The sequence below is a fragment of the Bidens hawaiensis genome, unplaced genomic scaffold (assembly GCF_021521415.1).
Source record: "Bidens hawaiensis isolate Kalapana, Puna unplaced genomic scaffold, B.hawaiensis_p1.1 tig00013745_1, whole genome shotgun sequence".
In the NCBI taxonomy this organism is placed as follows: Eukaryota; Viridiplantae; Streptophyta; class Magnoliopsida; order Asterales; family Asteraceae; genus Bidens; species Bidens hawaiensis.
The window spans coordinates 148,787-176,723 of record NW_027492170.1 but is presented as its reverse complement, the minus strand read 5'-3'; the positions used below and the strand labels follow the sequence as shown (position 1 = coordinate 176,723).

The 27,937-nt window shown below is 33.6% G+C and overlaps 4 protein-coding genes across 4 annotated transcripts; 2 read left to right on the top strand and 2 right to left on the bottom strand.

Moving 5' to 3' along the window:
• Nucleotides 1-1,472: 1,472 nt before the first annotated feature.
• LOC143544761 (AT-hook motif nuclear-localized protein 10-like) lies at nucleotides 1,473-5,510 on the top strand. Its single transcript, XM_077036783.1, has 6 exons — nucleotides 1,473-1,596; nucleotides 1,932-2,431; nucleotides 2,976-3,028; nucleotides 3,759-3,890; nucleotides 4,012-4,173; nucleotides 5,095-5,510. The coding sequence occupies exons 2-6, from the start codon at nucleotides 1,945-1,947 to the stop codon at nucleotides 5,305-5,307; spliced, it is 1,047 nt and encodes a 348-aa protein (XP_076892898.1). The 5' UTR covers nucleotides 1,473-1,596; nucleotides 1,932-1,944; the 3' UTR covers nucleotides 5,308-5,510.
• A 1,432-nt stretch (nucleotides 5,511-6,942) lies between these two features.
• Nucleotides 6,943-8,634, top strand: LOC143544760 (increased DNA methylation 3-like). The gene is made up of 3 exons (XM_077036782.1): nucleotides 6,943-7,016; nucleotides 7,867-8,209; nucleotides 8,293-8,634. Exons 2-3 carry the CDS (start codon nucleotides 7,903-7,905, stop codon nucleotides 8,529-8,531), a joined length of 546 nt encoding a protein of 181 aa, XP_076892897.1. The 5' UTR covers nucleotides 6,943-7,016; nucleotides 7,867-7,902; the 3' UTR covers nucleotides 8,532-8,634.
• Nucleotides 8,635-21,913: 13,279 nt separating this feature from the next.
• On the bottom strand, nucleotides 21,914-24,126 carry LOC143544768 (uncharacterized). The gene is made up of 5 exons (XM_077036786.1): nucleotides 23,664-24,126; nucleotides 23,273-23,433; nucleotides 22,854-23,167; nucleotides 22,380-22,666; nucleotides 21,914-22,296 (listed from the first exon to the last, which is right to left on the bottom strand). Exons 1-5 carry the CDS (start codon nucleotides 24,124-24,126, stop codon nucleotides 21,914-21,916), a joined length of 1,608 nt encoding a protein of 535 aa, XP_076892901.1.
• Nucleotides 24,127-24,358: 232 nt separating this feature from the next.
• On the bottom strand, nucleotides 24,359-26,589 carry LOC143544767 (uncharacterized). The gene is made up of 6 exons (XM_077036785.1): nucleotides 26,448-26,589; nucleotides 25,928-26,366; nucleotides 25,344-25,793; nucleotides 25,097-25,215; nucleotides 24,855-25,016; nucleotides 24,359-24,750 (listed from the first exon to the last, which is right to left on the bottom strand). Exons 1-6 carry the CDS (start codon nucleotides 26,587-26,589, stop codon nucleotides 24,359-24,361), a joined length of 1,704 nt encoding a protein of 567 aa, XP_076892900.1.
• Nucleotides 26,590-27,937: the final 1,348 nt, after the last annotated feature.

The following is a 27,937-nucleotide window of genomic DNA, read 5'->3' as shown; positions in this document are numbered from 1 at the left end:
AAATCGTTAGTACTTAGAATTCTTAAAAAAGTCGAAATCATGATCCCGAAGGCTAAGGATTCAGAATGATCAGGGATCCCGAGTCATGAGATTGACCCACATTAATTATCCAAGCGAATTATCACATAGGCTTTGATTTTTATCGGTTCTTAATAAAATGAGGATGGATACACTCAATACACATACTAAATTGCATACACAATCATCAACCTCTTAAGTAAGTATAAACAAAATTATCAAACTATATAACTAGAAACAAAATCCCACAAAATTAACTCGGGTATAAACAAAAATATAGCCTTTATCATATAATATATGAACGGATATTTATCAAATATTCAAGACACTAAAAGACACTAATCTCCAAAATTCATTAATAATAATAGTGATTAATTATTACCAATAAAATAACATTAAAACTATTAATATTCCAAAAAATAATGATTTAATTATTACCAATTTATTTTGAAATATTCATCAAATATTCAATACACTTAAAATCTTCAAAAAAATCACTTAAAATAATAATTAATTATTACCAATAAAATAACATTAAAATTATTACTATTTTAAAAAATAATGATTAAGTATTACCAATTTATTTAATATATGAACGGATATTCATCAAATATTCAATACACAAAAAGACATTGCAATTAAAAATAATAATTAATTATTACCAATAATATGCCATTAACATTATTACTATTTCAAAATGATTTAATTATAACCAATTTATTTAATATATGAACGGATATTCATCAAATATTCAAGACACAAAAAGACATTTTTTTGAACGATCAACTAAGTAACGCTGGGTACCCTGTACGCGGTCCCCATTGGCTAAAGGTAGCCCGAGCCGGTCATTAGTCAGGACGGACGGAGCCCCTAGCGGTCCACCTATTGAGGGATTCACCGGATAAAACCCGACCCCCACGCCCGCCAAACGGCACGACAGCGAGGAGCCGGTAAAATCGGGTGAGATCAGGACTCGAACCCTAGCAAGCCAGGGTCATCCCTCATATCTCTCATATAAGTTGGTGGTAGTGAGGTTTGATCCCCATACCTCTCACTTGTAAAGTGAGTGCTCTACCATTGAGCCACAAATCTTTCAAAAATCAATTAAAAAATAATAATTAATTATTACCAATAAAATAACATTAAAATTATTACTATTCCGAAAAATAGTGATTCAATTATTCCCAATTTATTTAATATATGAACGGATATACACTAATCTTCAAAAATCAATTAAAAATAATGATTAATTATTACCAATAAAATACCCATTAAAAATACTACTATTCCAAAAATAATGATTTAATTATTACCAATAAGATATGATCAAGATATGGTTCTCCAAAGCAATACAACGACTTCCTTTTTAAATAAAAAAAGAGGGTCCGTAAAACACAAGTCATGGAAAAGTGGATGTGTTTTGAATTTCAAAAAACTTAATTATTAAAAATAATATTTCCCAATTTATTTATTAATCAATTCATTTCATTTTCTTACCTGCAAAACCCTAGAATTTGTTCTTCTCCATATATTATTAATCCCCTCGTAATTTCTTCACAAAAATTCTCATTTTTATCGGTAAGAATTTTTTCTTTTTAAATTTTTTTCTTATGATTTATTTTTATATCTTCAGTAACTGTAAAATTTGTTGAATACTACTACTACTAGTAAAAATAATAATAAGAACAATAATAATAATAATAATAGTATCATTTTCCGGATTTATCGTCTCTCCGTCTATTGTAATAATTCATTTTTATTTCCCCCTTTTATTTCAATTACTTCAAATTAGGGCTTTTTTTAGGCTTTGAGAAATTAATCAATTATGGTAAATTAGCTGTTTAATTAGCTAATTCAGTATGACGTATGAATCAATTGTGTTCTAATGAGTGAATTTGATTTGATTATTGCAGGCAATTTGTACACATGAACGGATCAGAATCAGGACGGCTGTTTCAGCCATCAATGCCGCCGGTAACCTCGCCGGCTCCGGCGACCTCTCAGCCGCCGGTGAATCGGTATCCCCCTGGCTACAGTGTTGATAGTACTGATATAATGTCTGGCGGTGGCGGTGGTGGTGGTTTAGGGTTTCACCAGAATATTAATATTAACGAGCATCACGGTGGCGGTGAAGTAACGGTGAAAAAGCGGGGGAGGCCGAGGAAGTACGGTCCGGACGGCGTTATTTCGCCGTCTGCCGCGAGGAAGGTAAAGCTGACATCTGTCAGCGCTACTGCCAGCGGGTCGTTAAACGGGGCGTTTGAACATCAGCAGCAGCAGGCGAATGTGGTTCCGCCTATTTCGGCTGCGCCGGTTAGTTCGGTCCCGATGGATGAGGGATTCGGATCGGGGAAGAAGTTTAGAGGGAGGCCTCCGGGTTCGTCAAATAAGAAACAAAAACGAGAATCTTTCGGTATGTCTATATAAAGATTTGATTAGTTCATATCCAAATTTATTGGTGTGGTATATATAATTATCTGTTTTAGACATGTGATGGTGGAACATGGAATGGTATTTTGTTGACTTTCATAGGATTCTGTCGGGTGGGCTCTGGTTGCTGTCTGTTTTTGTTTGATTTGACTGTTTGCAGTGTCTGTCTATCAGTGACTCTAATATCTGTTTGGTTGACTTCAATACTGGATTGTAAATTATATATGCATACTGAAACTTAGGATGAAAAGAAAAGAACAAGAATATGTTTTTACTGAAACTAAGGATCTGGTCTCTACTGCAATAACTGAAACTAAGGATCTGGTATACCTATTTGTGGGTGGATATTATTGAAAATATAAAATTTTCATACAAGATATGGTCTATTTTGTGACTTGATCTATTCTTGTATATAAAGTATTGATGCATGGTGCTTTATATTGAATTTATTTCATACAATTTGCTATTATTCCTCTTATTACAATGGAAAGCTTGTCTTTTAATTTATTAAATTTTTTATTTTGTAGGATCAGCTGGAATTGGTTTTACTCCACATATTATTTCTGTGCAGCCTGGAGAGGTTATTATCTTTATTATTTTTATTATCTTCTTTTCTAAGTATATTCGTTTGTTAAGGGTAGGGGTGTAAACGACCCGAGCCTAGGCTTGATCTCGGCTCGTTGATTAATTATTAATTTATTTGTGTATAATTATTTTTACATATTCTAACTATAACAGTTATATATAGCATAGTATATATTGTTTAGTTATTTTTTTCAATAATTACATGTATTATAATTATTCCTATATGGTTGTAAAAATCCTCGCTAGGTGCCGATTATTCGTTAGCCCCCACCCCACGGCCGACTAGCAATTACTTTTTATTTTGAACGGCGCGACTAGCAATTACTACAACACTAAATATATACAAATATTTTCAAAAAAATATTAAAATAATAGGGGATCGATTAGGCTCTGGAGCCAGCTCGAGCTGGATAACTGAAACTCAGGCGTGACTCATTTATTAGACACACTTATATTAGGTCTCGAGCCTGTTTAAGCTTGGGTGGATCCAATCTTTTAGTGAGCCTATCTCGTGTAGCTCACGATCGGTTTGGCTCGTCGACACCCTTAGTTAAGGCTGAGGGAGGGTGAGGGGTGAGGGTATGCAATTGTTTTGGTAGTTTCCAAACTGTGGTGTCTTTTTCTGTAATTATTCATATAAAATAAAGTCAAACACTTGTGTACGCCTAATGTTTACAGTTTAACGTTTCTTTTGATAATCGTGTACAAACTCTATTACTTTACAGGACGTGTTAAACAAGATCATGTCATTCTCACAAAATGGACCAAGAGCCATATGCATCATGTCTGGCATTGGTGTTATCACTAATGTAACACTTCGTCAAGCTGCAACATCTGGTGGAACCGCAACTTATGAGGTTTGTCCAATTTTATTAACACATCCAAATATTTTAAAGGTTTCGTGTGAAAGGATGTGTATAATGTATTATTAATATCTTATGAAGAATTTTATATGAAAATACCTCCATAATTCTCTAGGGGCGGTTTGACATTTTGTCACTTGTTGGTTCGTTTGTGTTATCCGAAGCGTACGGTCAGCGTACGAGGACAGGTGGGCTAAGCATCACGTTGTCAGGAGCCGATGGTCGGGTTTTTGGTGGTGTTGTAGCTGGACTCTTAGTAGCAGCATCTCCTGTTCAGGTAGTGTTGACTAATTGACTATTTTCTTGTCATTGATAAAACTTAAAAGCTGGATGGTGGTTAGGGTGTTCATAGTCCGGTTCAGTTGGTTTTGGTCAAAATACCACAATTTAATATAATTAGATATTTGTTAGTTTAAGGTTTTTTTATAGTAACGGTATTTTGGTTATTTTACACTCATTTTTGTAACGAACATGTAACTTTTAGAAACAATGTATCAAGTCTGTAATGTGGTATACCTCAGGAACTAGGATTGTAAAAGAACCGAATGAACATGAGCGAAGCGTGCTCGTTCTTTAACTTTAACTGAGCAAATGATCCAACACGAACAATTAAACGAACGGGGTTTTCTTGTTCGTGTTTGTTCGTTAATACTATAAACGAACGTGAATGAACATACATAATTGAACATAGACAAACCAGTTAAAAGTAATGTGAAGGACAATAATATAATTATTTTATATATTCATTAGAACTAGATTAAGTTGTGATTGGTCAAAAAATGTATATTACTATACTAATGAATGTAAATGAACGTAACTTTAACAAATGTAAACTAATGAACATAAATAAATGTAAACGAACAGACATAAAATGAACGTTCACGAACATGAATGAACGCATGAAACATGTGTTGATTAAATAAATGACCTTCTTGTCAAACGGTTCATGAACTGTTCACTGAATGTTCGGTTCGTTTACAAGCATAACAAGGACCTATTGTGCAATAAATTCCTAGAAACACTTATCGTATTATAATTATTTGTTTCCCATGTGAAAAAAATACTTCGCCTTTTACTAAAATTATATGGATTTATCGTTTTTTTGAGTATTCTTTTTGGTCGGTTTAAACGTTTTTATAGCCCCTAATGGTGGTGCAAGTAAGCAAGCATGTTTTCATTTTTGAATCTTGTGGTGCAGGTTATAGTAGGAAGTTTTATTCCTGAAAATTGTAAAGACCCGATGCCAGCTAACCATGTCACACCAAAGGTCACACCGGCTAACCATGGCACTGGGCCGAGCAGCTCACCATCTCACGGCACCATGAGCGAGTCATCAGATGGGCCCGGGAGTTCAATGAACCGTGGCAATGAAAGTAGCCCTCAGGGCATGGCAAGCATGCCATGGAAGTGATCTTTTTGCAGCTTCAAGTATTTATGGACTAGTGGTTGAGGGTATTATTGTAATTGTAGTCTAGTGTTTTCTCTGTAACTTGTTAGTCAACTGAGTTAAGTACCCAATGTTGAGTATCCAATGTCTTAATTATTATTGATGATTAGTTCAACTTTCTCTTTTAACTCCTTTGGTGCATGCACTTGATGCTAGCCTCATTATATATTGTTTTCCTATGACAGTAGAAACTCGATAAATTAATACTCGATAAATTAATACTCGATTATTTAATAAACTCTCTAAGATAATATTTTTTGCCGGTCTCGACTTGGGGATAGGGTGCTAAACTAATAATTCGCTAAAATTATAAGATAATACATTTTTGATAATTTCTTTAGACCCCATATAAAATATAAATTAATAATTCCTTATATATAGCATATTACATGAATGATTTATGAAGGTTTCTTGAAAAATGACTCAATTGTCTTTTGTTTTTGTTGAAATCAATTTCCCCTTGAATCTCGTCTCTAATTTTCCTTAGCATGGTAAGAACTTCTGGTGTTGTTTTCTCATAGCTCAACAAGAAATTGTTCAATGTGATTGCCGCTTTAATAGCTTCGTTTCGCGAAGTGATACATTGAACACAAGAAGCATAATAAGGTGAGATATTGAAGGTTTCTTTCAAATTGGGCCGTTCATTTGATATACATGCATTGTATACAATAATTAAGTGGAAGCTTGAAAGGTGTTTGTAAACTAAGTATTTTACTATAAATTAATAAAATATTAATTAATATATAAATTAATAATTATTAATTTATCGATTAATTAATAACTCTTTTAATTAATAAATTTTGGTGGTCCTAAGTGTATTATTTTATAGAGTTTCTACCGTATGTGATTTTTCATTAGTATATCTAAATATGAAAAAAAACACATTTTAATTGGGTTAATCTTATTTCATTTTATAACTGGGGGTGTAAACGAGAAAGCTTTGTTTAGCTAGAGCTTGGTTTCTTTCAAGCTCCTATAAAATCCTAGCGAGTAATTTATAAGTTCTTAATTTAACATAGAAATAAACACGTAAAAATAGACGGGGGTCATCGATTTTGATCAGGAAAACCTGAATGAACTATTTGCAAAAGAAAAAACTATTTAGATGAAAGTCGCAAAAGTAACTAAACTTTATGAACGATATTGACACTTTACCCTTAAGTGTTACATGAATATAATTATATTTTATATATAAATTTATGATCATAATTTTACATACAACATATATATTATTTGATAAAAGTTGGAAGGAATTTTCCTTTTGTTTTTTTAATATTAAGCTTATTATTGTTTTTAACTTATTAACTTAATATATTTTCTAACGTCTTGGTCTTTCAGTGTAAAAAACCGTACTTTTTACAAGTCGATGCACAGTAAAACCGCGGTAAAACCGAACCCCCAATTTCTAGAAATGTTGGGACCGAAACCCGATACAAACTTTTAACTATCCAATTTTACCAAAGTTAATTTTCATTCTTTATCACCAAACAGAAAAGTAATCAGGAAGAGTACGTAAATCTTCACGCCATTTCAACTTATTCTCTTAAAATCTCAACACAAAAAAAAAAAAAAAAAAAAACAGTTTGTTTATTATTATTAATTTCTATCGCCGGCCAGATGTTCGACGAAATGCCTCACTGATATCTCCATCAACGCCTTCAGAGTTAAACCCGGTAAAAATCCCTTCATACTTGCCCTTAATTCTTACCAAATTTTGTCTTAAAGCGATTACTTGTTTTACTGCGTAAATTTACTACTAGTTTTTAATCGAAAAAGTGATACCTGAATTAGGGTTTATATCAATTTGAAATTAAATGTGGTTATCCATGTCTGCATTTGGTAATTAACCTACAAAAACACTTCAATTATCTGTTTGTTGCTCTATAGGTTTAAATTTGTGTAGTTCATAGATTTGTAATGAATCCAAGAAATAAATATTGACTAGGCCCCAGCTCGGCTCGTTTAATTTACACAGAGCTTGACCTCAAGCCCGGTTTGTTTTGAGCTTTATTTCTAAAAGCTCGAGCTCAGTTCCCGAGTAGTTTTGCAAGATCGAGTTACAGGGAGTTTGAGTTTGGCTCGTGAGGAGTTTTTCACGCCGAACCGAGCTAAATTGATTAATATTTATATATGCTTGTAGGTATTTACTATTTATTTTTTAATTATAGTTTTGTAATAACATAATGCATATTATTCAGGTACTTAGTTTTATCAAACTTTATATATAATAATCATTAAAATAAATATATATTTTTAATATTATGTATGGGTGTAAACGGGCCAATGCGCTCGTGAGCAACTTGAGATCAGCTCGTTAAAGAAGCTCGAACTCGGACTTGTTTATTAAACAAGCTTATTTTTAGGCTCGGGCTCATTTAAACGTAACTCAATTCTAGCTTTTGGCGAGCTGATCTCAAGTTAACGTGTTTATTTTTATTATATTTAAGCATAGTATTTTTTTGTTTTTGTTTTTATCATTCTATGACATATGTACCTCACAAAAGATCAAATCACCACTTGTAGAAGACCGTCTGATAACCACACAAGTTACAAAAGACAATGGTTTTGAAGAACTCAGAGGACACAATGACAACCAAAGGTTCAAAAGAAAATGGGAATCCATCCACTGTTATCGAAGAAAACCTGAACAAAAAACAAAGAATTGATTGTAGCTCAAATGGACCTTTTGTGATGCCCTTTATATCAATCCCAAAGCTCGAAGATCAAAACTCAAACGCTTCGATTATCTTGTCTGGAACCGCTAGAAAGGGTGAAGTGGGCCCCTCGGTAGGAGCGTTTGACATCGGCATAAGCAAAAACGCGTACTTTTTCCAAGTTGCTCTACCTGGTGTCAAGAAAGATCCTGGTGCATAATGATTATTATTATTGTTTTATTTTTGTAATTTCATTTGTGTTTTGTTTTAATTTTTTTAATTTTGTAATTTGCAGGTCAATTTAGCTGTGAGATTGAACGAAACGGGATGGTTCATGTGAGAGGAGAAACATCAACTGGTGGGAAAACCGTTACTAGACATTCTCGAGTTTTTGAAATGAAGTTTCAACAGCAATCACCACCTGGCCCGTTTACTCTCTCGTTTAGTCTACCTGGACCTGTCGATCCGAGGCTGTTTTATCCTAATTTCAGATCAGATGGAATTTTTGAAGCCATTGTTATGAAATGCGAGTAATAATGTAACTTGGGTTTGTTGAGTGCATTCAGATTGTGTTTTGTGTTAGGTTGGACATCAAGTTTTAGTATATGCGGGTGACTATGGGTTGTTTAGTATGTTATTTTGGATTTTAGATTCACTTTTTTATAAAATCTTTGCTTGTTTATAAAAATATATTTAAGTTATAAAATCTTTGCTTGTTTATAAAAATATATTTAAGACGAGTTTGTATGTTGAAAACATTTTGTACAAGTTTTAAGTCGAAAAGAAAAATAAACATACAAACATAATATTTTACTACATTTCAGAGACTTTCATCAATGGTCAGATCTGTCTTCCTAGTGGCGAAGCTTGGACAAAAACGAGGGTGGGGTGAGGGTTCAATACGTATATAAAAATTTTGTAACCTGGAGTGGTTGGGCTCAAAATTTTTGGGCTAAAAACAAGTAATTATACACAACGTATAAAAAATTTCAGACGAAAAGAGGTAAATTTAGGCTACTGAGGGAAAAAATATAGGGCGACCCGGGACCCACTCCCTCGGTCTCACTAAGCTTCGCCCTTGTGGGAAAATTGGTGAAGATAGGAATCCGTTGATGAAAGTTATGGGAAAATTGAGCGTGGGTAATTTGCCAACAAAGGATAATTGGTGGAATTTATTTTAGGATTATCAATGGACGCTTCACTAACGAATACTATCTAGTGATCAACGACCGATGACAACCTTTGCACCGATGCTTATTCTGTCTGTAATATATATTTTTAAAACAAGAAAAAATATTGGTGGTTTTTTCTAAATTAAATAACATGGTCATCAGAAGAATAAAATTGCCTATAAATTATAAAATACTTATAAAACCTACAATAATTTGAATCAAAACCTTTAATATAGTTTTTTTCTTCACATAATAAAGTGGGGGTTCAAACAATGGGTCGAATTGCTCATTAGGTCGACATATCCGCTTAATTCCACCCGCCATAAGACGAAAACGAACTCCAATTTTGCAATATAGAGTGTCAATGAACAACCGTGAGAGTTTGGAACAAAAATCGGCTGAAGACGACGATGATAAAGTGTAAACCTCAGGGTTGCGTTGGGTATGAAGTATGAACGACGACTTGGAGGCAAGATTACATTAATAACCTTTTATATAACAGTTGGGGTAACGAGGAGGTGACGACCGGATGCAAAGTGCAGGGTTTTGCAGACATCAGAGGTGGATCCAGGAAATTTTGCTACTCGGGTGGGGTGGGGGACACAAAATGGATTGGTTAAAAAAATTGGTCGGTTCAAAAAAAGAGCCAACCAACTATTCCGGAGGTCCAGAGCGAGATGAACTTTTGGGACACATGAACGAGTAAATAGGACTTTTTCTTCACACGCCATTTATCTAAATTTTGTTAAAAATTAACCCTAATTCAAATAAAATAAGTTATATATAAAACTATCAAATAAAATAAACAAGATGTTCAATATTTAAACATTAAATCAAATATATAAGTTATTAAAGGAAAAGGAAAAAAAAACAACTTAATATTTTTAGAACTCAATATAACAAAATTTACTAACTATTTGTCGCTAGCCTTGGTTGTAGATGGTCCACAAATTTATCAAAAATCTATTAAAAAGATACAAACATTTTAAAACTGTAGATAACGACAAATTATTAAGGATTAATTTCATATATATCCTTGCAAACCTTGTAAACTAGTGTTTTACCCGTCCGGTGGACGGGAACATCAACACGAGAATGTAACTACATTTATTCAGTAACATGAATAAGCAAAACTGCAAACATACAACGCTACTCTTACCACCTTTACAAGACATGCAACTAATAGTGATTTCTTTAACTTATTATTTTCTTATTTTAAATTTGAGATAAAAAGACGGTCAAAACTTGTAAAAAAATAATCTAAGTTCAAACTTTTGTGTGAGGGGCAAATTAAACAGTGAATATAAATATCTTTTATTGTATTGCATATTTTGCAAAGTCTAGAGCCACAGCTAACATTGGAGAACAATTTGTCACACTCTGCTTGATTTTTCGGATTAATTTAGCTTTATAACTTTGGATCACATCTTCTACGATCAACTAATAGCATTTAAACTCCTTTGTTCCTTGAAGTTTGTTTAGTACTACCTTGAAGTAGTGCATAAACCGGTTTAAAAATCAAAACCAGTTTGGTTGAAACTGGTTCGGTTTGGTCAACAAAAGTCAAAAGCGGTTTACAATCGGTTTCGGTTCGGGTTTGACTGGTTTTTGCCCAGTTTCGGTTCGATTAACCATTTTTGGTGGAGAAAATTACAAACCGGTTCCGAACCTACAGTTTCAATCGGTTCCAAACCGGTTCGATTTCGGGTCAGTTCGGGTCAACGGTTTATTTGCCCACCTCTACCTTGAAGTATGCTACCAAAAAAATGTATGCACTATAATGAAAAACTGAGTGGGTTAGGCAATGACCGGTCAAAACAAGCTCGGGTCAAAATAATCATTTTAAAAACTATTAATTTGGTTTGGGTAAAACCATTATGTCATCAACCAGATTGAAAGTTATTTTTAAAAAATGGTCTGTTTTGACTTTTGACTCGAACTCATTTTGCTGAGAACCGCTATGACTCGTTAACTTTCATTTTAAACATTAATGACCCGTTAACTAATTTGAGTAGAGTCCTAGACCCAAATTGACCGATTAACTAATTTGAGATGACGGGAATGAACCCATATACATATTCTTGTCTCCCCCCCCCCCCCAAATCAACGCATTCTATAAAATGTGACGAACATGCCAACGATAGTGAACTAAATTCTTTAGACACGCTCAACTAATGACTTATGAGCTAATACTAAAACAACAGTGTTATGATAGTAAACTATATCCTTTAGACACGCTCAACTATTTTAACCCGTTGAAACGCCCCTCTAACAAAGGAGCAATCAAGTGGTGTTGCACTAATCTCCTACATCAAAGAAATGCATTTCCAACTACATGTAAGAGCATTCTCATCCAATCCTCTATCTCTAAATCCAAAATTACACTACAACACACTACAATTTCTCTTTCCTTCAATTAAATAGTACTTTTTTATACCTTTATCATTACTGTTTCTCTTTCCTTCACTCACAACCACTTTCAAAATATATTAAAAAAATTATATGGGTGAACAGTAGCTTTTCAAATATACAGAAAAATCACTATGCTTTCTAAAATATAAAAACCCTACACTCACAACACCCTAAATCACTCTCTAAACTATAAAAACACCCCCTCACATAATATGAGGGGTTGGATGAGAATTCTCTAAGAAACCTGTGCGATAGAGCGAGATCCAAAAACGACTTGCTATGCAACAATATAGAGAAAACCTAAAAAACTAAATATCCAATGTGCATATACAAAAGTGTGGAGAAGATCATTTTTTAAAAACCAATAGGTTATTTAAAATTGAAAAGGTGACCCACTTCATTATGCCTTCATACTCCGTGTCATAAACCATCTCAATCAGAAAGTCAACCAACTCAAATTATGGAGACTGATCGTGAATAGAAGTTCTATGGCGAGAGCTCAATAGTCATTATCGTGAATTAACAACCTAAAAAAACAATAATATTCTTGCATCATTTATAAAAATAATTTTTAAAAGAACAATTAGTGAAGTCACCGCTACAATTGAGTGCACATCAAAAACTTGGCCAGACCATGCATTCGAAGAATGATTAATGGTTACTTTATTGGAATAGTTTGAGAATGCTCAATAGTTAACATAAATTTCAATCCTCCAAGCTACTTAGAAAAACATACTTAAATATTATTTCAAAAAAATTCGTTTTTCATCACTTGTAGTGTACATATGACAAAGGGTCTTTACAAGCACATAAAATGAAAAGGGTCTTTACCCACAAAAAGAGAAGGCATAAAAGTTAGTATAATGTGTTGACCAAACCAAATCAAAATTAGAATCAATGCCATTGTATTAAGTGAAAGAGACCAATGTATATAATTACAAATGCCCAAATATAGTTAAGAAAATAATCATAAAAAAAACAATCCAACAGTCTTGAGCAAATGTAGTCCATTTTTTGGTCCCATGTTTTTGTACCTTTAGATCAATGCACATGAATGAGAAAAAAAACATACAACACGGCTTCTCACTCAAGCCAATTATCTTGTACTCAGCTAGTGTCACTGTTTTTCTCTCCCCATTCATGTTTTTTCTTTCGAAAACGTTGTAATTTATCTGCAAATAATTTTTTCTTTAAATTTTGGGCTGTACTGGTGGGTCTTTCTTAGTACCTTTCCACACCATCAATGTAATTGAATAGTAATTTTAGCATTTTTAGTTTTGTAATTATAATAAGTGCTATTACTTGTACCTATAAGCATTTTCGAATCCTTTGTTATGACTTTTAAGTCAGTGTGGGCTGCAAAGTTGTAATAGTGATGGTATGTTGCATCTTGAAATCTGAACAAACGTTGCTTTTGTAGACCTATGTAGTTCATTTTTATATTTATGAAAATGTACATTATGAAAACATAATAAATATAAAAAAAAGGTGGAGAAGAGACATTGAACCTTAATTGTAACAAAACACGCTTTGAGAAGTAATGTACTCCAACTAAACAGCGTGCACTGCAAACTGCAAGAACAAATAATAATCATAACATACTGTTTTTAAACAATGTCAACCCAATACCATGCAAATCCAAAAGTGAAACTTTAATTGAAAAGCAATGGAAAGACAAAATCAGGGTTGATTTTTTAATAAAGGTATAAATGAATTTAACCGTTATGAAATTATGATCTATATATATGGTAATGAACATTATCTTTACTCATCAAATATGATAATGACACTAACTTTAACATTATAGAACCATCTAAATTTAAAAGGCAAACTTGACTTGAAAAGTAATCGGAGCAAATTCAACTCTTAGGCAGTTATAATGTATATGTTTGCTTTGAAAGTAAAAAAAAAAACCAAAGAAATACATGTGAGTCTAGAACATTACAATCACAGTAGAAAAAGTAGCACCAACACATAAGCTTTGTTGCAAGAGTGAGTATTTCTAATACACCAATAACAGAAATATTATTTCAATGATTGCTTACTTTTTATAAGCCAACGCTTAAGTGAAGTGAATGAATCTATAGAATTGGTTATACTCCCTACAGATCAACAACTTACATAATGTTATACTCTGAAAGAAGGGACTTTAGATACATAAAAATAAATAAATAAATAAATTGACGTACAAAATAAGAACCAAAATTATAACCTTTGTTGTTCGGTTTCATAAATCCATGTGGTTTAAACCAAAATTCTAACCGTCTGCTTCTCCAACAATTGAAAACCAGTCACGGGAAATTTTCCGATTCTAGGAAGTAGAAGATTGAAGACCGGTGACTTGAAATCAGCGATTTCCTATACTCCTTGGTTGATTACTCTCTAAACTCTCAAGGCACGAGGCGGTATATAGGGAGGCGTCGTGGGGAGCCAAAAACCGTCGAGCCAACTGCCTGCCATCAACCGCTGGGGAAAGAAACCTAGTTTACATGTGATGAAAAATAAGCAACTGCTTAATCGTTATCAATGGTCAGGATTCCACCATTGAATTTCACTCTTCTCTGGCCATATAATATATAATATCATATATACCCAACCGAAAATGATAATATCATATATACCCAACTTCAATGAATTTTTACTTAATGACTAATTTACCTTTTTCTATTACGGAGTACTTGATTTGCTTATGTTTTATATTTTTTATTTTGATTTTAATTAGATTAAAATCTTAACAACAATAAAATTACAAATATAATAACTGGTGGCTCACTACCATCACAACCTTCCACATCTCTAGTCGACTAGTCCCTTCCTGCCGACACCAGTTTGACGCCGGTAACCAGCCCCGCCACCATCACCGTCGTACTCACCACCATCACAGCCTTCCACACCCTACTACTACCACCAAGACGGCAGGAAACAAAGAGCGTTGGCGGATGGACAGAACTGGACCAATGATGTGGTGGCCGACGATGATTGCGGCTACAAATCTGATGGGTGTCGAGCATGGGTTCCACCTCCCAACTTCTGGTGTACCCGCCACCGCCATTTTTCCCTTAACTTTATCGCCTTAAACATTCATGGCAGCCCGAGATTGCTCATGTGGGTGACGACAACAATGATGGAAGTTTCCGATCTGACAGGTGTCGGGCTGGATTCATTTAAGATTGTCCACGTTTTGTCCGCCACCAACTGCGCAAAATTGGGTAAAATTATTTATGTGAAGTACAATAATTGAAAATGGGTTCATTCATGGTGAAGAAGAATAAATTGTAAATTGGGTAAGGGGTGTGGTGAAGCAGACGAAGTCAGGAAGAAAACTGGTTTTTGTTTTGTGTTTTGTTGAAACCAATATGCTTATGTTTTAATTAAGTAAGGGTAAAATGGTCTAATATTAAATTGTTTAAAATGAATTGGATATATATGATATTTTTGTTAATTTGCAAGGTTATATATGATATTTTTAGTTTTGTATGGGTATATATGATATTTTCAATTTTTGCAAGGGTATATATGAAATTGCCCCAATTATTAAAATATATAGGTTTTCATATGCGGTTTTCTAGAACATCACCCATTTTTATCATAACTTTGTATAGGACTATACTAAGTGTATATGTCCCCATATATGCTCTGTGTAGCTCTATACGGGACGTATTGGGCCCCCCGTATAGCCCTGTACGGGGCGTATGGGGGGGGGGGTGTGGGCAGTGACGGTCCGACAATTTTGGAGACCTAAAGCGAAGTAAAAAATATGGGTCTTTTTTGCATTGTTTTTGTTTGGTTAACAGTTTCGATATATTACATTTCATTGTGAGTTATGTTTGAAACCTTTGATACATAAATATCTTAGGTATGATTGCGTAACAAAAAAAATACTCATTTTGTATACAAGTGTTAGACAACAAAACTAGACGGAGGCCATAAAAATAAAAATAAGAATGAAATGCATAAATAGGTCATTGAAAAACAAATCTTCACAAGAAACAAAATAGTTTATGGTCACTTTTAGATCGGTATTCAACGGGAGATCTACAAAAAAACTAATAAGAATATACCTAAGAATTAAGACATGTTAGTTTCTTTTCATGAATGTTCTTTATAAACACTCATTGCACCAAACTTCATGAAAACTGACATCTTTTTCTATTTGAGAACTCAGATTTTTCTATCAGAATCATCAAGAGCATTCTATTAGAATCATATGGCTAATATTTACATGATAGCTCCTTCGAAATTCTATGGTTGGAGGCTTGGACCATAAAGAAAAATGGACTTTTATTTAGGGATAAAGGGGCATGTCCCCTCCTAAGTAGAAGGATATGCAATTGCAACTAAAAATAGAAAAGAAAGGCAAACAGCTGTAGAGACTCTAAAATGGGTCAACATGCTGGTAACACAACAACTCAACCAACATACTACACCAACGAAGTGCAACAGGAAACAGGGAACAAATAATATATATTCCAAATAATTTTCTTTTAAAATGGAGGCCTAATAAGTTTGGAGGCCTAAAGCCCTAGCTTTAGTCCTTTACACTATTGGGCCGACCCTGGGTGTGGGGTGTCCCTAGTAGGACCTTTTCATATAACCCATCACTTCATTTACCTTCCCCATGCGTTTATCAATTACCCTGTTCACAGCTTTCACTTCCGGTAATCAGAAAATAATATTAAACATCAGTTTTTGAACTCTTCTCTCTTCATTGTTGTAACATCATACTTTCGATAATAATAATAACATAATTTTTGTTTATTTAATAATGTGTCGTTATTCAGTTTAAATAAATAAACTATTAGAGTATGGGCTTGGAGATTTTAAATATGGAGTAAGGGATGGTAATGGGCCTTAGGTCCATGGGCTTAAGGGTATATAAATCCCTTAAACCTCTCTAAAACCCTCATTCTTATCTTCTAGCCTCCATTCACTTTCAAAAACACACACAAACACCCTCCTTTATCTTGAACCAAGATCCGAAGGAAAAGACCCGAGCTCGTGGGTGTTAGAGCATCTTGTCAAGAAAGACATACACCAAGAGTAGATTGCGTTCGTAAAACCGATTCATCTAAGGTACGTTTTATAACGAAAAACTTGTTTGTTTATGCTCGGCTCGTTTAGTATTCCTAGATCTATATAAAATGGTAAAGACGAATCAAGCGTAATGATTCTCGCTGATATTCGTTAACATTTGTTAGGTTAATTAATCGAATATTAAACTGTTTATATATATCGATCAAACGCACCATTAAAACACAATGTTTAGATGTTTGGATGACTGGGATTAGTAAGCGATGTGTTTGCGAGTTGATTGATGCCAAATTTGTGTTGTTTCATCGCGTTTCATGGTGTAATCGCAAATCTGGTGCATGTTGATTGTTTGAAGTTCTTATCAATTTTGACTTTAACAAATTAGGTCAAAGTTGGATATTACTGATGCTTATTCGTTATGATAAGCGAATGGCTAGTCATTCGTTGAACAGTCATAACGTATAAGATAAATTCGTGCAATCTCATAACGAATGAACCTCTCATTCGTCTCATAGAAGTCACGAATGATCTTACTCATTCGTTATCCATTCATTCGTCATGATGAGACAGCGAATCAAACCATTCGTAATAAGATACACTCGTGTGCTCTTGTAACGAAATGAGCCTCTCATTCGACTCAAAAAAATCACGAATGGCCTTAGTAATTCGTTATGCACTCATTCGTTTCGATAAGACTCAGATCAAGCCATTCGTTATAACGAATGGAATCATTCTTCATAACGAATGAGATAGCGAATGATGCTTACCAAGAGTAAATTATCATTTAAGTATTTAATAAAAAATTGGTTTTTGATGAAATTTTAGTAATTGACCATTAATGAAAATAAAATTTTTCCAAGCTGACCTGGCAGCTCGACCCAGCCATGGGCTCTGCCCCTTGGACCCTGCTAGGGGCTGCTACCCCTAGACCCCACTGCTAGGGGCACTGCTCCCGGACCCCCGTTCGTTGAGGGTTAAAACTAGGAATATGATATAGGTAGGGATAGTTAATTGATAAGTGTAATTGTTATACAGTTAGCCGCGCTCGGTTAAGGAAAGGGTTTACCATTAACTCTGAAAGGAACCAAGTTCAGGTGAGTTTCTAGCCCCACTTCCTTGTTATGTTTTCGGGGCTGCGTGCATACTCGATGTGATTAGTTAATACACTTACCTTAAGTGGTTAGTGTATGATATGTGATTGTTTATAATTGATGTATGAATGATATATGAATACTTTAGAAAAGATTAAGAGTGTGTATGAAAGTATATACATAAAGAAAAGTATGTATGGTTGTATGGTACGAGGATGGCAGACCCTAATAAAGTTTATGAATGAGGGTGGCAGACCCTAATAGTATCTGTGAAGGAGGTTGGCTGACCCTAATAATATATGTGAAGGATGGTGGCAGTCTCCAATAATATCTGTGAGGTTATAGGACGAAAGACTCTTTAAGGGTGGCAGACCCTAATAATATCTGTGAGGTTATAGGGCGAAAGACTCTTTAAAACGTATAAGTATGTATGTAAAGTAAGATAAAATATGAAAATATGAAAGAAAGAAAGAATGAAAGTAAGAATGAAGGTATATACTTATGTATGCACAAAAGAAATATAAATAGGTTAAGTAAGTAATATGTTTCTTCGGATACATATAAGTAAGTATGTGAATGTAATGTATGTTGTCTGTTTAACTAGAACTCATTCAGCGTAGCTGACTTTTAGTATGCATGCAGGTGAGTAGGATGTCACAACTGGCTTGAAGAGGGACACATGGCAAAAGAATAAAGAAGCTGGCATCTGAAGACTTATTTAGCGATGTTTGAACTTAAAAACATATTTTATATTGTTTAAAACTTTAAGACTTATGTAATGAATGGTTGATGTTTTTATATTCCGCGAAAAGTTTTAATTTACTATGATATTTAGAACTGTGTTTATGAGTAAATCCAACGCCAAAGTAGGGCACCAGGACCGAGGCCTTACAACTGTGGTAACTAGCGGCAACCGACGCTGGGCATGAGCTGATTATTGACTCATCATATATTAACGCGTAGGTACACAAACGATACTCCGGCAGCCGGACGGTGGGCACCGGCCCATCATTCATAAGTCCTAAATCCGCCCCTGGCAAAGGTCAGTGAATCAAATGGGCTATTAGGGGTGAGCAACTTAACCGCCATAACCGTTAGTCGAACCAAAACCGACATAACATAAATTATTTTAACCGATAACTGACATAACAGATGGGTTGATTTAATGAATTTTCTAAAACCACGAAATGCGGGTCGTTTTGGTTAAAGATAATTCCAAACCCACCATAACCGAACCCACCCATTTATTTAACCAATAATATGTTTGGCATTAACTTCCACCATACATATTATTGGATTATACCGTTTTGATGTTTTTGGTTTAACGTTTGTTATTGAATTAACTTGATTTTTTATTTTCTGGATTATATAATGTCGTTTTTTTTCGAATATTTGGTGTAAATGTTTTGTTGGATTACTAGGTTATTTACCCGTGTACGACACATGTGGAAATATAGGAATCGTCAACTAAAGACATATTATTTAGGATGACAAAAGTTTTTGCTATATGTTTACTGGGAGGATTGTTTAATGTAATTGCAATTCATATTCGTATGTAAACAAAGTACTTAGAAACATAAACATACAAAAAAGAAGATTCATAGTACATTGTTTGGAAACATAATTTAAAATTTTAAAAATTACAAATTCATAGATTGCTAAATATTTCCTTATAAATCATATTTGTTTTTTTTTGTTTGTAATAATACACAAAACGGGTCTCGTAGATATATTTCATCTCTTTCTATAGATCCGCTTTGAGTTGTTACAATTATATTGTGCTTATCTATTATGTCACCAATATCACCAACGATTAATGCTGCAACTTCAGAAGTTTTTGACAGATTGTTAGTCCTTGCATCTTTTTGCCTTGTCCCAACAATGTGCAAATTTAAATCCATACCGGGGATCATTTTTAAAACAATCCCTTACCATCTAGTATACTTGAACCAAAGGGATTTGAGAATCCAACAGTATCTTCAAGTAATTAATTATTTATTTATCTAATATTTCCGAAGTTGATTATGAATCACTGCTTAAGAAAATGGTTATGTGTTAAAAACAATTTAATCAAATTACTTACAATTTAGATTGTTCATAAAAAAATTAACAATAATAAATGATGTTACATAACGAAAAACGGCTTGTATATTTGATATTTCATTTTCCGTATCGTAAATGTATAGTTGAGAGAACTTTTGGTTTTGTCTAGGGATAGAAAGAAGAGTTCTCAAAGAATGGTAGTCTCTCCACCAAGTCTAAAGGTGTATGGCGCATTTCCTGTATTAACATAATTATCAATCTTGCAACCTATCGATGTTAACAAAAACATTAAATTAGTGCGTCTAATGTTATTAAAAAAGAACTTGTTAGCACGTACTATCATGACCAAGAAAACGTATTATGTAACTCAATGGTGATGACTTTAACTCTGGAAGTTGCACTACTCTATTACTACAACAAAGTGAGTATGTTGTATTCCATTCATTCGTTTGCCTCTATTGGATTCAGCTTTCCATAAGCAAGCATTGCACATTCCACACATGAGCGTCTTATCACCGTGATCTAATTAGGCTATTAAAGCCAAATTAGTAACAATATAAATTAGATATATATTTACTGAAATACTAATTTATAATTAACAACAACATTTGATTTTAATGTTTAAAAAAACACCTTTTGATATTCCTTTGAAAATGTTGAGAGAATCATCTATAACATATTGTAAATTGATTCACATTTATATATGTTAGCCGTGCATATGGGTGAAGCTACATGTTTAAAAAAATAACCTTGGAGAACATAATATAAACTATGAATAATGCATGTATAATATATAAAAATACAGTACCAATCAAATTACTCTTGTCGTTGGAAGATGTGGCCTGAACAAAATTAACATTCTTTGACTTTGAAGACATTTATAATAAAATATATAATTCAATTAACATATTAAAATGAATAACAAGATACATATAAAAATATCAATATACACAACCAAATGTAATAATAGTTGAAGTAAAATGACGCATTCTGGTAATTAAGTTTGGTTGATTGAATGAAAGATAGTAATCCATATTACAAAGAATGTATCAAACATCTGGAGAGTATTAGCTTTAGTTATAAGTCTTCCTTATTTGTTTTAGTGTTTCATAAACATCTTAAATAGATGAACATTACAAGTATGAAGGGACAATATAAACAACATACCTTGCAATACAAGATAAGAAAAATATCAATTAACTTGAAACGTCATAAAAGAAAAGTAAATGAGCATTGGAACTGAGCATTAGACTTCAGACGTCAACATGGTTAAGTTTTTCTATAAGAGAGGATGAGACACCCATGTGGGTAGGATTCATGGCTTCCAAACCACATGGCAACACCACTCCACCCCATGTAGGTAATGTGCATGGCTTCAATCCAAGGCAAACGTTTGTCATATAAAATTGTTTCATTGTTGACAATTGAAGAATTAAAATGAAATAAAAAAGTTCTAGGGTACTTGTGGGTATGTACGCTGACCATAATTTTGTGGTGTGTGGGTAATTAATGGTAGAAATAAGGTGACATGATTGATCGATGCATGGGTAATACATATGAGTGCACCTTCCCCTTAAAGGAGGACAAAAATGAGAAGAATGATAATGACTTGTGGCCACGAAAAACACCACTCATAAAAAATAAAATAGAAGAATCATAACTCCAAATTTAAGATATAAACAAAAATAGTAAAAATACAAAAATGTTTCTCTAGACTTCCTCGTTCTAAAATAAATAAATAAATAAAACGAAAAAACAAATGTTGAGAAAAAAATCATTGTGTCTTTTTATTTATCGTTGCGTTTTTTGCTTATATTTGTCATTGATCTTTTTTAATTGATATTGCGTGTTTTTTCTTGATATTTTGTTATATTAATCAACTAGTTTAAGACCCGTGTATTACACGGGCAGTTAATGAAAATTTTAATATTTAAACATTAAGCAAAATACAATCAAGAACACAGTTGTCATATATTGTTAATATAATTACAAATTACATTAAAATTATAAGAATTACAAAAAAAAACATTACACAAGTATTTTATAAATAAGAAAAAATTTCCTTGTACACAACATTTGTTGTTGTATTGGTCAGATTACCTTGTTTATCAAGAATCAGAATCTTTAGCCCACTCCTGCTTGTAACTCTTGACAAGGCGACGTATAGTTATCCATGTGAGAACACGGGTTCTTTTAAGTACAAACCTACACTTGATAACGATTGACCTTGGCTTTTGTTTATCGTCATCGTGAAACATACTGCAAGGGGAAATTGTCGTCTTTGAAACTTGTAGGCTATTTTGTTGTCTGATGGAGTCAGTGGCGATCTATGAATCAAAACTCTTTGACCAATGTTAGTTCCAGAAATAATTTTGGCTTCAACTACACGAGTACCTAAAGATATAATCTGTAGTCGAGTACCGTTACATAAGCCTTCTTTCTGGTTAAGATTTCTAAGGAGCATAACAGGAACACCAACTTTTAGCACCAGTTTGTGGTTTGGTAGTCCGGATATTCTTAGACCATTAAGCAGTTCTGGAGAGTATAAAGCTGTATCAACAGTGTCATTGATATATTCTGAACTGCATATGGTATCTGAACTTAAGTACTCGACTTCATCACCAGGAAAAAACTTGAGCAAACTATCATTAATCTCATCAACAATTCGTTTGTTAGTGCAAGTATTGCTCTATCCTGAAAGTAATGTTGGTTCTCGTAATTCTGTAGAATATCAGGATATACAAAGTCAAAAAGTTTTGATATAGGATCAACTGAATCTTTTATAAGTAGATCGTCAGGTATATCTATCGTTGCAACACCATCATTAGGACCGCCAATAGTACCTTCACCTATATCTAAAATCCATTTAGCAAATAATCTGGTTTCCTCAACATCAGATGACGGCGTACCCATAGTTAACCTTAGGTTTTTTTGTTAATGTCAAGACATTGCATTCACTCAAAATGTAAGAAGAACATAGAGAGGCGTTTAAGATGTCTTGTCTAGTGCCCTTTTGAACTACAGGTAGAATTTGTCGAAAGTCTCCTCCAAATACAACAACTTTTCCTCCAAATAGCAAATTAGAAGATAAAACATCTTTTAAAGACCTGTCAAGAGCTTGAAAGCCATGTTTGTGGTGCATTGGAGCTTCGTCCAAAATTATTAATTTGGTTTTTTCTAATAACTGCGCCTCATCTGTACCTGGATCCATGTAGCAAGTAGAATCCTCATTAAGATTTATCGGAATATGAAACCTGGAATGTGCTGTGCGACCTCCGGTTAACAATAACGAAGCAATTCCACTTGAAGCAACAGTTAGGACGATTTCGCCTTTTGATCTTATGGCAGTTGATAAGGTCTTCCATAAGTAAGTTTTACTTGTTCCACCATACCCATATACGAAGAACACACCCCCTTTATTCTGTTGAACAACCATCATTATAGGATCAAAAACATTTTTTTGCTCATTAGTAATTGAATTAAATAGAGTTTGGAACTCTAATTTTTGCAAGTTTTGATCGCATGCCAATTCTTCTTGAATCAAACTATTAGATGCAATAGATATATACTCGGCATCGGGGAAATACATGGTTTGATATTTTCTTAAGCTTGAGTTGTTACGCAGCAAGATTTTTTCAATCTCAAATAAAGTGAGGTTCTTGCTTTGATCTTCGGTTAGCGATAACTCTGTTAAAATAGAATAACGAATTAATTTCCAAATATTAATGACTATATATATAGATATAAATATTGTAAAACTAACTTCCAAAATATTGATACCTGGTGACTTTAAAAGACGTCGTTGGTTGTAAAGAATGTCATCAGAAATTCATTTCCAATTATTTATCCAGACATGCTCTGGTCTAGAAAGGCTGTCAGTTGACAACATTGTAGCGAACAACGTGCGTACTCCTTACCCAACGATGAATGGCTTGTCTCTTCAATTGCCTTAATGTATTCCTGATCGTCTTCTAACAATCCAAGAGAGTAGCAGGCGTCTCTAAACGAAGGTTGAAGATGACCGTTAACGGTACGAATTTCTTCGAACGATTGTGGACCTTTAACTCTGTTCAAAAGAATTTGTAAGAAGTACGCTTCCCCAGCTGCAGGAGACACGGCATGAATTCTTCCTATGGAAAATCCCAATTTTCGTCGTTCCCAATGTCGGGATTGAGCATGCCAAACAAATTCAGTAGGTAATTCAACGTAAGTCAATTTACGAGCGCTAGCATACTTTTCGTTGCACTTCATCCAACCAGTAAACATGAAAGAAGAGACGCTCTCAACTTTTTCCAAGACATTATCAAGATCATCATCCGCACCATAAACTACATGTTGTTGTCCAGGAAGATGGAAAGGTAGGCGGGTAACATAAGGCATCCTGTAATGGAAATCATAGCCGAAAATACGCCAAGCTGCCTCAGAAGCAGATAAATAACGACAATCATAAAATTGTTTGATCTCATCGAAATCTGGTTGTTCCAAGTTTGCTTGTGTGTCGTTTTTTGAAAAAAAAAAACAGTAGCTCGATCAGGTCCTTTGTGATGTATTTAAACAAATACTTTATAGATGACGCCTGATTGCACCATTCAACATTAATGTGTGCTTGATATCATTTTAATAGGTACTTGTTGTAGGGGACCACACTTCTGTTATCTAATTGAATGTCTCCTTTTTGAACAAATTGACCAGAATCGCGTCTTCTATATTGGGGATAACCTTGTGAATCGACAGATGTTGCATCGCGAAAGTTCTTTGGGATTTTTTTTGAACATTTGTTGTCAAACATGCACGAGCAGGTCGGATTATGGGCACCACATTGACCGTGAATCATCAATTCACTCACAAGGTAATGTAATTCAGGGTCCTCATTCTTATCAGGAATCTCTGCATAAATAAAAGGGTCATCGTGTTCTACAACGGGAAGCTTATGATCGACATGCATAAATAAACACATATGAGCATGAGGCAAACCACGCTTTTGAAATTCGATTGTATAAACAACTGCATGAAAAGTTTTGTTTATAAAAAAACATTAACGGGTTTCAGTTATATGTTTCTACAAAACTGTAAATACGATGAAAGAAACATATGTAAAGGATTCATACTTGCTTGTACTTTGCTGAGGACCGCTTTATCCTTCAGGTCTTTTAACAGGGCATCAAGCTTGATTTTAAACAATCTGCACAAGATGTCGGGCCTATCCTTTGAGTTAAGAGTGGTGTCTTTAAGAAATCTTGTAACTTCTGGCCACTTTGGGTTGCACGTTACTGTTATAAAAAAATCAGGTATCCAAACCATTTGCATAGTGTCATAGCATCCAGGTAGTTTTGAGTCATATACTGAGCACCTTCTGTAAAGGACGAAGATAATATGATGGCGCGTCCCACTTTTGAAACACTGGATGTTCCCTGATCTCTTAGATTCATGAGGTTATCGTACGTTGATGATCTTAGTTTTGTTTGTTGACTACGTATAAAAAAAGTCTTTCGCTTTCAATCATCGTATAAGCGTCAACTAAAAACTGTTGTAACAACCTCCTTGAGTTTAAAAGAATTGAGAACTGGTTAAGCCTATCTTGAATCCTAAAGGCGAACCATTCCCTCATTGTAGTAAAAGGTCGTTTGCTGTCATCACCCACGTTAACACCTCTATGATATATGTTAACTCGATAGCCATCTTCACCGTTGATAAATATGATTGGATATTGAAGAGGGACATATGAAGGATGTAGTTCACTTATAGGTATTATTTTCCCATCCATAGTAGTTACAAGAATATCACGAGGCTGAAGGGAGTCGGAAATGTCTCCTACGATTAAAGCTGCAACTTCAGATGTTGTTGGTAGGTTGTAAGTTCTTCCATCCTTTTGTCGGTTTGCAATAAGACGTAATTTTAAATCAATATGAGGGTTCTCTTGCAAAGAATCTCTTGCCATTCTATACGTCTTAACTAAAACATTTTGTGAATCTAACATTTCTTTCAAACGTTGAATAATCTGAAGATCCATTGCATTTGCAGCCTCAGTTGACATATTCTTAGAGTCACTGAAAAATAACACAAACACATAAATATGAATATATACCCAAATTCTCACAAATGTAATATCGCATGCATAAGAAAGTGACGTGATACTAAAACAAAGATATTTTATTCTATAGTTGTAAGTGTGATTACATACCAAAATATTTTTTGTCGGTTTGTAAGCTCGTTGTCGGTATCGTATATGTACAACTGTGAGAATTTGGGTTTGCATCCAGGTTCAGGTTGAAGGCTTCCAATCGAATGATAATTTTGACCACTCAACCTGAATACAAATGGACCTTTTCCTCGATTAATGGCTGTATAGATTTTACCTCGCATTGAGGTAAAAGAAAACATTGAGTTGTAACGCCTAATGTTTTTCAAAAAATATTTGCTTGTTGCGTCACTGCCTCGAAATAGGTTTTCATATCCAGGGTTGGATGGGATATATTCTGGTAATTCGACCTTCCCATAACGACAGCATAGCGAGTAACTTCCTTTTGCAATTTTGTTTTGTCCCCTCTTCACTTCCTCTTTCCAAAGTTTTGCATGACATATCACACATACAACATTTTGATCACCATGATCCAAGTAATCTGTTTATATTATAAAGTTAATACAATAATGTAATGAACAAACTATATAAGGAACAACGTAAGTAGTAGTTGTTTAACAACCTTTAGACACGCCGGAAAAAATATCAACAACAATTAGTTGAGGCTGTTGATTTGACTGTTGTGTCGTTAGAGAAGACAGACTTGTAGTTGAAGACTGGATATTTGATGTGGTTGATATTTTTCTACCCCTTTTCATATTCATTGATGTTTTCCTCTATCTACGATTATCTTGTGAGATGGATACATCAATTTGAATACCTAGAATAACGAATACATTAAAAAAGGAATGGTTAGTTTTAGTTCGATTATTAGTGAAGATTGAATTTGATGGGAGTAATTATGTTACTCTTGTTTATTTGTGTGACATATTCAGGAGACTGGCGTAGAGTTGTTGGTTGAATACTTGATGACGGTGAGATATGTTTTCGTTTCTTGTTGTCTAAATTTAGCTTTTGAACCTTTCGTGCATGTTGAGCACGTGTAATACACAATATAATACCTATATGTTTCTATTTGCATGAAAAAGTAAATTGTATATTGATACTCAATAGTTAGTATAATAAACTATAACGTAAAAGAAAAATTACTAACCATTGGTACTTGTGTCTTCAAAAGGTCTTTGTGCATTTATGAAAGCTAAAGGCAAAAAAATGTAAGTTTAGATTTATTAAATTTAAAACACGTAAATATTTGAATTTGCATGAAAAAAAGTAGATGGTAAATGGATAACCAATAGTGAGTATAATAAACAATAACGTAAATTACTAACCGTTGGTAATGTCTTGAAAAGGTCTTCTTGTGTTTTCGACAGCTAAAGGGAAAAAATGTAAGTTTAAGTATAGATCATAATTTTTGTAATAATATTTAATATATTGACTTCTCGTTGTTTATGTGTAGATCATAATTAACAAATAAGTTATTGAAAGTGATAAAGTAATCTTAATAATAAGATATAATATTGAATTAATACCATTGGTAATGTCATGAATAGGTCTTCTTGAAGTTCCGACTACAAAAAACAAAACAACAAAAAAGTTATTTGCAATAATAAAGGTAAAAATTGAAGTATTATGCTTATTTTGTGAAAATTAGATAACTAAATTTTGTTTTATGAACTTTTGTTGATTAATGTAAAGTCAAATAGTATATGGCTATTTATTGTAAAATAAACAATTCTTAGTAGAAAGACATAATAGTACTATTTATTATTTACCAAATGGTAATTTTGTATTATAATTTAAAAGCATGTTATTGAACGTCACAACCTTTTGTAAAGAAATAACAAAACCATAAACCATAACAATTAAAACATGAAATAATAAAAAAATAAACCATTTGAATTTTAAATTTAAAATAGTGCGTGCTTAAACAAAAAAAAACCAACTGTCGATAAGTACTCAAAATTCAAAGCATTCAAAGCAAACGGTACGAATAAATTAAAAATGTTTAAATGTGGGTTTTCCTCATTTTTCCATTTTGGGAATCAAGAGCTTGGGCTTGTCATTTTGTTCACGACCAACAGTTGCCACCGACTGAGACTTGGTTGTAGA

Coding starts and splice junctions, on each gene's coding strand:
- LOC143544761 (XM_077036783.1), top strand. CDS start 1,945: ATGAACGGATCAGAATCAGGACGGCTGTTTCAGCCATCAATGCCGCCG. Junction 2,432..2,975: donor ACAAAAACGAGAATCTTTCG/GTATGTCTATAT, acceptor TTTATTTTGTAG/GATCAGCTGGAATTGGTTTT. Junction 3,891..4,011: donor GTGGAACCGCAACTTATGAG/GTTTGTCCAATT, acceptor ATAATTCTCTAG/GGGCGGTTTGACATTTTGTC.
- LOC143544767 (XM_077036785.1), bottom strand. CDS start 26,589: ATGAATATGAAAAGGGGTAGAAAAATATCAACCACATCAAATATCCAG. Junction 26,367..26,447: donor TTTTTCCGGCGTGTCTAAAG/GTTGTTAAACAA, acceptor TAATATAAACAG/ATTACTTGGATCATGGTGAT. Junction 24,751..24,854: donor CCTCAGCAAAGTACAAGCAA/GTATGAATCCTT, acceptor CTTTTCATGCAG/TTGTTTATACAATCGAATTT.
- LOC143544760 (XM_077036782.1), top strand. CDS start 7,903: ATGGTTTTGAAGAACTCAGAGGACACAATGACAACCAAAGGTTCAAAA. Junction 8,210..8,292: donor TGGTGTCAAGAAAGATCCTG/GTGCATAATGAT, acceptor TGTAATTTGCAG/GTCAATTTAGCTGTGAGATT.
- LOC143544768 (XM_077036786.1), bottom strand. CDS start 24,126: ATGCCTTATGTTACCCGCCTACCTTTCCATCTTCCTGGACAACAACAT. Junction 23,168..23,272: donor GTTTGATTCAAGAAGAATTG/GCATGCGATCAA, acceptor GTTGTTCAACAG/AATAAAGGGGGTGTGTTCTT. Junction 22,297..22,379: donor ATTAATGATAGTTTGCTCAA/GTTTTTTCCTGG, acceptor CTGTTGATACAG/CTTTATACTCTCCAGAACTG.